The sequence below is a fragment of the Budorcas taxicolor genome, chromosome 19, assembly GCF_023091745.1.
Source record: "Budorcas taxicolor isolate Tak-1 chromosome 19, Takin1.1, whole genome shotgun sequence".
In the NCBI taxonomy this organism is placed as follows: domain Eukaryota; kingdom Metazoa; phylum Chordata; class Mammalia; order Artiodactyla; family Bovidae; genus Budorcas; species Budorcas taxicolor.
The window spans coordinates 61,536,471-61,549,111 of NC_068928.1; the positions used below are offsets into that span (position 1 = coordinate 61,536,471).

Genomic DNA, 12,641 nt, shown 5'->3' on the forward strand with positions numbered 1-12,641 from the left:
CTCTCATTGAGAATAAGATGTGGCCAAAGTTAAATGTGGTTCTGTCTCTCATAACAACTTACATTTTACAACAATGTATCATACCAGCTGTCTTGGGAACAAAGGAATCAGCCTGAATTTTGTAAATAAACTGTGGTTATTAAAGCTACTTGAAAGAAGCCAGAGTAATAACCATTAAACAGGAAAAGTCAGTAAAAGTCTTTGAATGGTATTTCTGTTGCAATTATTATTCCCGTTTTCATAATGTGCCTCGGGATGAAACACAGTTTTGAGCTGTTGGAACTTTCGAATAGATTGCACTGCAGATCTGTTAGCCCACAGCAGCCAAGACTGTGAAGTTTTAAAATCCATTATGGAAAACGGGAATTGAAGCCTTGGAAATCTGTAAAAGACAGCACTGGTCTTCCTTTCGACAACTGTCATGATTATTGCTTAACTGACCCTCTGTCTGCACCCCATGTCTGTCCGTGAGGCTGACCATGAGCACAGGCTCGCTGGCGGCCCCTGGCGCTGATGGGGCTTTAGGTGCCGGCCAGTGACGGCTTTACCGCCCTGACGCTGGTCCTCCCGCCGCGCACCTTCTCCCTCACGGGTCACTGGGCCCCGTGGGAGGCCCACACACTCTTCAGAAATAAACGATACTGCGGTAACGGTGTGACGGCAGAAGGAGCTGGATTCAGCTCTTGTCATCTCTCATTTTACCTTCTGCTGCTGGAGGGATCTCTTTAAAGACGCAGTCATGTAACACTATGCAGTTAAAGAGAAAGGTCCTCTGCGGCTGAAAACTGCCTTCTGAGCAGTGACTGGGTCCCCACCCCGAGCCCAGGGAGGGCACCACGGCCCCAGCAGAGCACAGAGCAGGCAGAGCCGGCGGAGACCCGGGCTTGCCGCTGCCACTGCTTCTCAATGGCTGAAACGAGAGCAGCTGACGTCCTGGTCTCTCCTCCTCACCCTTGGGACCCTCGGCCAGGAGGGTCCCCACTGCCCTGGGCACCCGGAATCTGTTCTCCGCAGCCCCTCATCCTGACCAGTGTCTTTACTTCTGCGGACCCCGCCACACGGGCCCTTCTCCTGGGTGAAGACTTGTAGCCACACGTGCTCCATCCGCACTCCCTGGCTCCTGACGTGTTTCTCACGCATCCTGCCGCGATGTCCACACGGGCCCCGTGGGAAGGTGTGGCCACTGACCTTCTAGGAGCCTGATGTCCGGGCCAGTTAGGGCCCGGACAGGCCACGTGACCCGTCGTGATCGGGGTGGACCCTCCCCCGCAGGCCGTGCTCATCCTGAAGCCTCGCCTGGTCCCTCCCCCAGGCCTTAATGGGGGTCTCAGGACCTCCCCCGTCCCCGCCCCAGAAGCACATGATCAGCCCCGAGACTGGCCACTAGACTCAGTGGGCTCCATCCTGGATGAACCGATGAGTCCGGGCCTTGTCTGCTGTGAGGCTGGGACTGAATGGTGGACCATGCCCAGTGCTTCACGACACACTTCAGGACAGTCTACGCACAGTCTAGACCTCAGGGCCTGGACACACCTGAGAGGAACGAGACCGGCCAGCTGCTGAAACACGCCAGCCAGAGAACTGGCGAGGTCTTCGGGCGGCCTGGGGTCTGAGCTAAGGACCTGGCCACGGGCTCCGGAGGCCCTGCCCTGAGGGAGCCTCCCCTGCGGTCGGGGAGATGGCGGGCAGGGCCAGGGTGGCAACCTCCCGCCTCGTGGACCTGAGCCTCGCAGCCCCTTAAGAGGAAAAGCACGTCGCCAAACCCCAGCCTGGAGCCTGCACCCCACGCCGCCTCCGCTCGACCGCACTGGGAGCCCCTCGAGGGCGGAGGAGGACCCGCACGTCCAGGCTGCTTCTCAGTGCCCGTCGCGGGCCAGCACCTCACGCTGCCCAGGAGTGACGCGTGCAGCAAAGAAAGGACGATCCTTTGTGAAAAGCACAGCGTTGCATCTTATTGACTGGATCTCCAAGTAGTAGTTCTCACTGACTTATTTAAAAGAACCTTCTGGGAACCTGAGTGGTCTAGGTTCACACGTTTGAGGCTTAAAATACCTGGTTCAAAGCAGGGGCTTCGTCACGCGTACGGCATTGTCTACGTTATGTTTGAGGTCCGAGGCTGGCGTTGTGTAGCGCCCCGGTGATAAACACACCCTGGCTTTGCAGTCTTAAGAACACTAGCAAAGTTTTAGACTAATTCTTTTCTTCCCTTCTTTTCCATAATTTACTGAATTACTTTGGCAAAGGCTTGCAGATCACCTGGTCTCACTGTGAATAATGAGACCCTGTTGTTCCCCAAAAGGAGACTTGGTTGCGCGCAGGCTGAGCCTGAGTGACCCCAGCACAGACTCAGTTCGCAGTGTGCTCAGTCCGATGGACGATGGCTCCGGGGTGGGCGGCCCGCTTCCGTCACAGGAGGCCACGGGCTCCCCGAGGACTCAGTCTCCTCACACAGCGAGGTCTGCTCGGAGCCCCGGCCTCCCCTCTGCTGTCGGAACTCTAGGACGCTTGCTCAGATCTTATCGGGAGTCAGGTATCACTGACTCCTGGTCTGGAGGGGATGATGGCTTTAAAATTACCTTCCTGTTGCTGTTGTTCAGTCACTAAGTCGTGTCCAGCTCTCTGTGACCCCATGGACCGCAGCACACGAGGCAGCCTTGTCCTTCACTTTCCCCTGGGGTTTGCTCAAATTCATGTCCATTGAGTCAGTGATGCCATCCAACCATCCCATCCTCTGTCACCCCCTTCTCCTTTTGCCTTCAATCTTTCCCAGCATCAGAGTCTTTTCCAATGAGTCAACTCTTCGCATGAGGTGGCCAAAGTACTGGAGTTTCAGCTTTAGCATCATTCCTTCCAAAGAAATCCCAGGGCTGATCTCCTTCAGAATGGACTGGTTGGATCTCCTTGCAGTCCAAGGGACTCTCAAGAGTCTTCTCCAACACCACAGTTCAAAAGCATCAATTCTTCAGCACTCAGCTTTCTTTATAGTCCAACTCACATCCATACACGATCACAGGAAAAACCATTTCGACTATACAGACCTTTGTCAGCAAAGTGAAGTCTCTGCTTTCGACTATGCTATCTAGGTTTGTCATAGCTTTTCTTCCAAGCAGCACGCATGTTTTAATTTCATGGCTGCAGTCACCATCTGCAGGGATTTTGGAGCCCAAGAAAATAAAGTCTGTCACTGTTTCCACTGTTTCCCCATCTATCTGCCATGAAGGGATGGGACCGGAGGCCATGATCTTCGTTTTCTGAATGTCGAGTTTTAAGCCAGCTTTTCACCCTCCTCTTTCACCTTCATCAGAAGCTTTGTAGTTCCTCTTTGCTTTCTGCCGTTAAATTGGTATCATTTGCATATCTGAGGCTGTTGCTGTTTCCACTGGAAATCTTGATTCCAGCTTGTTACTTCCTTATTTATGCGTTAAAGGAAAGATATGTTTCTGTCTACTCCAGTATTCTTGCCTGAGAAATTCCATAGACAGAGGAGCCCGGCTGGCTACAGTACATGGGGGTGCAGAGAGTTGGACACAACTTTGCGACTTAAACAACAGCAACAACCACCTGTTTCTGTCAGGCTGGCTTAGACAGAAAATTGGTCTTTTCTAGTTACACTGGTGTTATCCTGATGCCACTTAAGGGGCAAACTAACCCTCTGTAGCCACAGGTTCCCGGGCACTCAGGGACCGACCTGCCGAGGGTGAGGAGCTGGAGGAGAGGCCGATGCCGGCAAGGTGGGCACGGGGCAGCTGAAGCGCCAGCCATCGAGACTGGAGGAGAAGCGGCTTTCCGTGTTTAAGTAGAAAGTACACCTTTCAGAATGCCTCATTCAGTTTTTTTTTTTTTTTTTTTAAAGAATTAAAACACAGGAATTTTTCTTAAATGAAAAACAGAAACAGTTTAAATTTTTTTTAAAGCAGGTTAAAAAAAGACGCCCAGGAAATTATCCTTTGCAATTCTGCCAGTTTCAGTTTTGAGTCCTTATGCAGCTAGTATCAGGATAATAATATTTGGTTGAAAAGAAAGAGAAGAAAAGTTTCAAGAGACTGCTCTGCACGCATTTTGGTTGGTTGGCTGATGTCAGGTCGGCTCCTGCTCCTTTGCAATCGCTTTGACGTGCAAAACAGAAAATCGCAAACAATTTTGACACTTTAAATACCCTTAAATACCCTCAGTGAGCACACACATAATGAGACCCTGAAGACTGTAAGTTACGACACTTCTAATTGTTTTTGACTACTGCTATTAGTGCCATGAAAGGAAAAGTCAGATTCAGATAAAATAGAAGTTAAATCAGATTAAACATAGATGAACTGAAGGAGTGCCACGATTTGCTCTTCAGTTCTACTGAAACAATTGCTAAGCTACACCCTAGGATCTTGTGGAAAGAACCCAGCGTTTCGTGGCTGCAAAGATTAGGAAATATTCAGCTTTACCCAGGGGTATTTCCTGACGTTTCTCTGGTAAACTGGAGCCCAATAGAAGCTATCAGGAATTAGTGTAAGAAACAGTCTAGAAGCCTATTGTCACTACAAAGATGAAAGCAACTTTGATGATCAAAAAGCAGTCAGTAAAATAGGACTGAAGTGGTTCCTGAACCTTCCCTACTGCTCATCTGGGATTTCTTAATTTCCCTACTCTCCGTCTATTATGAGGTTTCTGTGTGAAGTCCTGCCATGAATCAGAGTGATGTCAACAGAGTTTTACCTTGAGTCATATTTTATCACAAACTGGAGGAGGCCTGGTCCTTCAGGGAACACGCTTCCTGCTCTTAAGAGGCTTGTCATCTTCTCCTAGTTCCAGACACCCCAGCCGGCCGGGGTGGGGGCCCAGCTGACCTCGGCGACAGTGGGACCTGGGCCAGCCCCCTCAAGGCCACGCTGCCCCTGGGGTGGGCTTTTGCCTGCGGCCGCGCTGGCTCTGCTCTCCAGCCACAGGGGGCTAACTGCCCATTCCAGCTCTCTGGGGGGGTGGTTTTTCCCTACCAGCCTTAATAAACTTTCCCTGTCACTGCTGTGTCAATTTCTAAACTAGAAATGCTGTAACTTAAAAACTGGCATGACAGGCGCAAAGGTGTCAGGGTGTGACCCCACCCGTCCTATTTTGCAGCTGGGTGACCTTGGGCAAGTCACGGAGCCTCTCTGAGCTGCAGTGCACCAGCGGGGAAACGGGAGCGTAATGCTGGCCTCAAATGGTGATTATCAGGATAAATGAACTAGGTCGTGCACGGTTTCTCGTGCAGTGTCTCTCATCTTGCAGGCCTCGGGGAAATACAGTTACAACTCATTTTTCATCCTAGAATCATATTTTGCGGTCCTATTGCCTGTCCAGCATGGACCCTATACAAGACATATCCTACACAGACATGACATAGACGCCCACACCACGCCCACAATACACATATGAGGCCGGGTGAGCATTAGACATTGGGAATGAATTCCGGGAGGTCAAGTCCATCCGGTATTAATGTGACTATGCAGCATCAATCAGATACTCACACCTGCCACTCTCTGCAGTCCCCCACCTGGGGGACAGGCTCCCCTGCTGGCTCAGTGGCAAAGAATCCACCACCAGTGCCGGAGACGACGGTTCGACTGCAGGGTGGGGAAGATCTCCTGGAGAAGGAAATGGCTACACACTCCGGGATTCTCGTCTGGGAAATCCCATGGACAGAGTAGCCTGAGGACAGTCCATGGGGCAGCAAGAGTCGGACACGGCTATGAGCATGACCTGGGGGTCTTGTTTGCCAACAACCCCAGAGGTGATGCAAGTCTCCCCATTCGCCTTACGTCAGGGTACTCTTCACAAAGTCAAGATGACCGGCCCGGCATTCCTGTGCTGAATGGATCATAGGAAACAGCAGCGCATAAGTGTCTGCTGACACCCACGGCAGGTTCTGTCCCACACGTCGGTGGTGCTGAGAAGCGTACCAGCAATGCTGCACGTTAAGGCCGAGGGCGAAGCATTTATTATAAGTTTCATTACGACTTGTGATATGTATTGATACTCTGTCGCCTTTTTAGTTTAAAATTAGTAAAATTTAAAAGACCTGGATGAAAAAGACCCTTTCATTAGAAAATAAAACAGGTCATTAGCTACTGTCATAGCGGGATCATCCTGGTTATACCAGATTTGTTTCATGAACGTAATAGAAGAAAGGAGGAGAAAATTAGAACTCAAGAGAAAGCATGATTCGTGTCTCTAAGCACGATGGTGTCCCTTTATCCTAACAAGCAGACCCTGTCGGCTACATCCCCAACACGGGCTTCCCCTTCTCCGGGTCCAGGTTGCCCTCCCTCCTGTAATTCCATCCCCGCCAGGTGGACCCTGATTGGTCCAGGCCAGTTTGGACCCCCCCCCCCCCCGTCCTCTCACCAGGGATTGGATGGTCTCAGCTAGCATGTGACCTGTTCTGGCCAATGAGATGAGAAGAGTGGCCTTGGGGGTGGGGTTACTCCTGGGAAAGGTGCCCTCACTGCTCAGAACAGGACCCCAGACATGAGCAGCCCCGTGGGCCTCTGGGTGTCCCCAGGCCTGCTCAGGATGCTGGGAACTGTGGCTGCCGTCGAGCTGGTTTAGGATGAAACCAGCACGGGACACAGAGACGCGGGAATGAGGGGAGCGGAGCCAGCGGCAGGGCTGCCACTCGCAGACTGCAGGTGACAGACCCCGTGGCTGTCCACGGGCTGCAGAGCCCGAGCATCCCAGCGGACACAGGACCACCACCATCCCCGAGCCCCTGGGCCTGGAGAAAGTCAACCAGCGAACCGGCCACGTGGGCAAGTACCTGCTCCTGGGACTCCAGCTCCTTATGCTGTAGCTTCTTCTCCATGGCTCGCACTTGTTTCGAGCGGTTTTCCAGTTCTTCTTGTAAAGCCTGAAATGGCGTAAGACAAATACAAAAATATTAAAAATTAGCACCCTCAGTGCTAAAAATTACCACCTAAACTGGTGTCAAAACGGCCTCAGATCTCGAGTCTATTACAGTTGTTCCAAACGGTTCAGGCAGAAAAAAGCCCAGCCTTTCAGCATTGGGCCCAGATGTTTCCTACTTTAGCAATACTAGTGTTAAAAATTCCAAACTTACAAAACAGACACATTAGCAGATGTCCATTCATCTTATAAAAATATCTCCTCTGTTCCCAGCACAGATGCACAAGCATGTGATGAAGCGTAAAACGACTGCTAATTAAAGTAGTTCGACCAGTACACCTGTGAGGCGCCCTTACACGCTGAACCGTGCTGCGTCCACAGGAGCTGAGATACTGGACCAGCACGCCGCTTTTCAGCACTGTGCTATGGAAATCTGAGTAAGTCACGGCGACCCTAAAGGCATTTCTTTATTAAGCCACTGAGGACAGCACTGAATTTGAAGAACCCGTAAGAAGCAGACAGAGGAGAACTCTTTCAGTTGCCAAGTAGCCATTCAGGTTGCTCTGGGGGAACCCCGGAACGACAAGGTTCAATAAAGAACGCTGTATCAATTACTATTTTAAGTAAAGAGGTGAACTAGAAAAGAAACAGGATCCATTTGAACAATCCCATGTGATGACAGATACAATACACGGGGAATGACGGCGAGCAGAGCGCAAGGGATGGGACGGGAAGATGCTGAATGAATTCTCAAAATAAAATTCATTCATGGTAGACGCCCGGGCTTCTGCTCTGGGTTAAGAGCTGTGATAGGTCCTTCAGATGAAGCAGTGAAAGAAAACAGACGAAACAACTCCCTGCTCTCACCAGCTTCCATTACACCGGGGGACACACAATATGCAAACAGTGAGTATATAATACATGTCAGTGACGAGCGCAGAAGCAAAACAGTGCAGCGAAGGGGGCCCCTGGAGGGTTAGGAGGGTCGCTTCAGCCGCTGCAAAGATTAGACTGAGGAGGGGTCCAGCGAAGCAGAGAAGCAGGGTCCAGGCTGCTGAGACACACGGGAAAGAATGCTGGGGACTGGACCGGGGCGGTGTCAGGGCCCCAGTCCACTCGAGGACCCGGGTCGCAGCTCTGAGACGTGGATGCAGAGTGAAAGATAAGGAGACATGACCCTGGGGTCGTGGCTGGAGCAGGAGGGAGGCGAGGGCGGGAGCGGCATTGCGGGAGGTCCGGGGCTTGGCCTGGGGTGGAGGAGCGGGATGCACGGGCCATCCCGACCGAGATGCTGGGGCAGGGAAAGAGCCGCGGTCCGGGCAACACGACTCAGTCCCCGCCCAGCAACAGTCCCAGCAGGGCAACTCCAGCCTTCTCTCCACGGAGACAGAGCCCCTGGTTCTTGGCCTTTTTCCGGCGGTCTAGATTCACTGGGGCATCTGGTGAACGCTATGTGGTCACTCCCCACGTGGAAAAAAGTGCTTATCATGTGCTTCTAGTTTCAGGGGGGTCCACGTGCTGCCTGAAGCCTGTCCATGGATGAACCCCAGGCTAAGAACCTCTATTTAAAATACAATAAGAAGGAAAAAAAAAAGAGAGAATAAGGGGGACTTCCCTGGTGGCGCAGTAGTTGAGAATCCGCCAGCCAGTGCAGGGCTCGTGGTTCAATCCCTGGTCCAGGGAGATGCCAGGTGCCGTGGGACGATGACCGGTGCACACAGCTGCTGGTGCCCAGGCTCTGCAAGGAGAAGCCCGAGCAGGCACCGGAGAGCGGCCCCCGTCTCCACACCCGGAGAAAGCGTGTGCACAGCAGTGAGGGCCCAGCACAGCCGAAGGTGGAGAAACAGAATGCTTAGAGAGAGTGAAATGGTTTGACCGAGGAGAGAATGAGAATGAGGGCAGAAGCTTTAGGGGCTTTTTGATGTTATACTGGAATATAAAATCCACCCTTCAGCCAAGCCTGACAATGAGCTTCAAACTCTATTTTTGTTTATATTAATGATTGTATTGTGGGCTGTTTCCAGAAGGATGAATGCAGTTGTTCCTATGCTTTTTGACCAAGTAGCATTTTTTTTCTTTTGATGATTTTGTACCAGTGCATAGGATCTTGTTGGCGTCTCTTACGGCCTAGTCGAGGAGAGGAGTGAACATGGGGCTGGGAAGAGACCGGCGTGCTTTCTGCCCTGCTCTCTCCTGCTCTCCCTCCTCACACCATAGTCAGAGTGACCCCACGCCCCCAGATCCAACCATGTCGTCCCCCTGCTGCAATGCTCAGACACCACCACAGCACCCCCGAGATGCGGCTCAGACTCCCGACCGGGGTCCTCAGGGCCTCGGCTCTCCAGGCTCTGACCACCCTGGGCTGGGGGAGCCTCCGTGTCCTGCAGATTTCATGGCCATGATCAATGACCATGCGCCACTGTTGGCTGCATGGACTTTATTTTTCAGCCTCCTGGCAATCCTGTGCAGCAGGCAGTCTCTCACCCACGTTAGGGAGGACTGAACTGAGACCCACAGAGGGGAGAGAGCCCCCCAGGTCCATCCGCAGGCCAGAAGCAAGGCCCCGGGCTGGGACCACGACACACTGACCCTCCCCGAGTTCAGCGTTCGCGCTTCTCCCCACGGCCCTTCACCCGTGACCCCTGTCTTCCCGCCTTTGCCTGGAAGCTGCTCTGCTCTTGGTGTAACCTCACTGACCTGTCCCAGGAGCAAAGCCTGGACACTGCGGGGCTGTGACCCGTCTGGGGCTCAAGGGGCTCTGGACCTCTGCAGCCCAGGGTGCTCTCCCCGTCATGTTTCCAGCCTGGAGCCAGGCCTGGTGCACGCCAGCACCGGGCCCACGCTTGGGCAGGAGCTAACACACCTCAACTGTTTCCCCAAGGAAATTACTTTAACCATGGGGTCTTCCAACTGTCCTCAACACAGCACAGTGACTGAATGGTTATCAAGTTTCTCAAGATACAGAATGTGCAAGTGTACCTTCCAAAGTTCTCTATATACACACCTGAAACCTGTATACGTATGACATTATTATTTGTAATGACATATTGTCTGGTTTCTGCCACAATAAAAAACTACACTCTTTTGTTTCTTGGTTTATTTTACAGAAAAAAAATACAGGAGATGCGCATCTCCTTTGTCTTTTAAGCAGAAAACTGTCACCCCTGCAGTCTCACCTCTACCCTGCCCTTCCCCAGCAGAGCCCCGGGCATGGCCCCCTCGAGGGTCCCCGTCCCCACCCCCGTCTCTCAGCCCTTTCGTCCTTCCTCCTGTCCCTGCCCTTCACGAGGGAGCAGGTGGAACCAGTAGTGTCCCAGCACCGTGGTGGAGACTCCTTGACAAGAGTTCAAGGTGCTGCGGGGCCTTCCTGGGGGCCATCACGTGAGGCGGGGCTTGGCCAGGGGGCGGGGCCTGAGTAGGGGCGGGGCCTGAGCAGGGGAGGGGTCTAAGCCGGGGAGGGGACTGAGTTGGGGAGGGGCCTGAGCAGGGGCGGGGCCTGAGCAGGGGGAGGGATCTGAGTGGGGTTCCGGGCCGGGGGTGGGGCTCCGGGGCTCAGGCCCATGCAGACGAGGATACTGTGGTGGGGAATTATGAAAGGAGCGGAGGTCAAAGCCTGACCCTGCGTGACGCCCACACTCAGTTCAGTTCAGTTCATTTCAGTCGCTCAGTCGTGTCCAACTCCTTGTGACCCCATGAATCGCAGCACGCCAGGCCTCCCTGTCCATCACCAACTCCCGGAGTTCACTCAGACTCACGTCCCTTGAGTCAGTGATGCCATCCAACCATCTCATCCTCTGTCGTCCCCTTCTCCTCCTGCCCCCAATCCGTCCCAGCATCAGAGTCTTTTCCAATGAGTCAACTCTTCGCATGAGGTGGCCAAAGTACTGGAGTTTCAGCTTTAGCATCATTCCTTCCAAAGAAATCCCAGGGTTGATCTCCTTCAGAATGGACTGGTTGGAACTCCTTGCAGTCCAAGGGACTCTTAAGAGTCTTCTCCAACACCACAGTTCAAAAGCATCCATTCTTCGGCACTCAGCTTCTTCACAGTCCAACTCTCACATCCATACATGACCACTGGAAAAACCATAGCCTTGACTAGACAGACCTTAGTCGGCAAAGTAACGTCTCTGCTTTTGAATATGCTATCTAGGTTGGTCATAACTTTTCTTCCAAGGAGTAAGCATCTTTTAATTTCATGGCCACAATCACCATCTGCAGTGATTTTGGAGCCCCCCAAAATAAAGTCAGCCACTGTTTCCACTGTTTCGCCATCTATTTCCCATGAAGTGATGGGACCAGATGCCATGATCTTCCTTTTCTGAATGTTGAGCTTTGAGGCAACTTTTTCACTCTCCTCTTTCACTTTCATCAAGAGGCTCTTTAGTTCCTCTTCACTTTCTGCCATAGGGTTGGTGTCATCTGCATATCTGAGGTTATTGACGCCCACACTAGGAGCAGGCAGAGGGTGAGGAGGCCAGAGGCCGGGGGGATCGCGGTGCTGGAGGTGGCGGAGGAGGAAACGAGTCCAGGGGGTCTGACCAGAGAGTCCCTGCGAGGACAGGGGACAGTGCCAGCCCTGTCCTTTCTCCGCCTTCACACAGCGAAGAAGAGATTGCTAACCCACCGTGTCTCAGCAATGCTATCAAAACAGAAGGGCAGTTACGTTGGCTTTTCAAACGGCTCCGCTTTTCAGTTTGCTCATAGTTAACTAAAGGGTTCACGTGATGTTTCTAGGGCTAATCAGAGCAAGCAATATGGCTAGAAATTCCTTTTATTACCTAATCAAAATCAGTTTAAAAAGCTGAAGAGTAACCGAGTAATATTCCACTTTCCAAAAAGTTAAAATGCATCAGATGAAAGGAAAATGACAGTTTATACTGACAGCTGTTCCTGATCTCATATTCTAAAAAATTCTTAGGTCACGAGCTGTTCGCCCCCAGAATGGACACAGGCCTCTCTGAGCGTGACAACTACTGAGTAAGCACCAGTGGGGACCTTTCTTCTCAGCTGTGGTGTCTTCACTGGAAAGCCTCACAGTCTGACGTTTGACACACACCTATGAATACAACTTTTACTTTATTCCTGAGAGAAGCCCAAGATCATCAAAGAATGGAATGTCCATCATTGGGTCAAAACCCTAAAACAAAGGCGCACTTGAACGGCCATGCTGCGTGTCCTGCAGACGTGCCGCTCACCTCTGCTGCGTGCACTGGCCTCGTGACTGAAGGGCGGCTCTCCCAACGAGACCTGCCTCTAGGCGCCAGGGGAGGGGCTGGCAGCAGGCACCACCCATGGCTGACTCTCCCAGAGCTCTGTGTGGACCGCCAACAAAGAATGGCCTTTTCCAGAAGAAAACCTGCAGCTATATGAGAACAACGAGCGGAGACCAGACTTTGCGAAAGGGAGTGGGCTATAGGATAATCTGACTTGTTTAAAATATGGAAATCGAGCACGTTAGAGTGTAAAAGGTCCACAGGCCACGGACTCCTCAGGCAGGGAGAAGCCAGGCAGCTCGTGTTTCTGGAGGAGGCACCCGTCAGCGTCCCAGGGCTCTGCTGTTCGTTTAGGGGAAAACGAGGACCAGAGTCAGTGCTATTTTCATAAAACTTATAAACAGGCTTCAAAGTCAGCTGCTCAACTTTCGCCACACATTACGGCTTCTGTGGTCTTCCTGAAAACCCAAGTGTCCCTCCGAGCTCTGAGTCAGTTAAACAAACACAAAATGATGGCAGATACACGCTTTTTAATAATGGACACATGAAACGCAAGTC

At 52.1% G+C, this 12,641-nt stretch overlaps 1 protein-coding gene across 1 annotated transcript in view; it reads right to left on the minus strand.

Moving 5' to 3' along the window:
* The window catches only part of CEP112 (centrosomal protein 112), a 320,978-nt gene that overhangs the window by 17,961 nt on the left and 290,376 nt on the right, over positions 1-12,641 (minus strand). Inside the window, exon 24 of the mRNA XM_052658249.1 lies at positions 6,785-6,874. Coding sequence (XP_052514209.1) covers positions 6,785-6,874 — 90 coding nt within the window. The remainder of the gene's footprint in view (positions 1-6,784; positions 6,875-12,641) is intronic.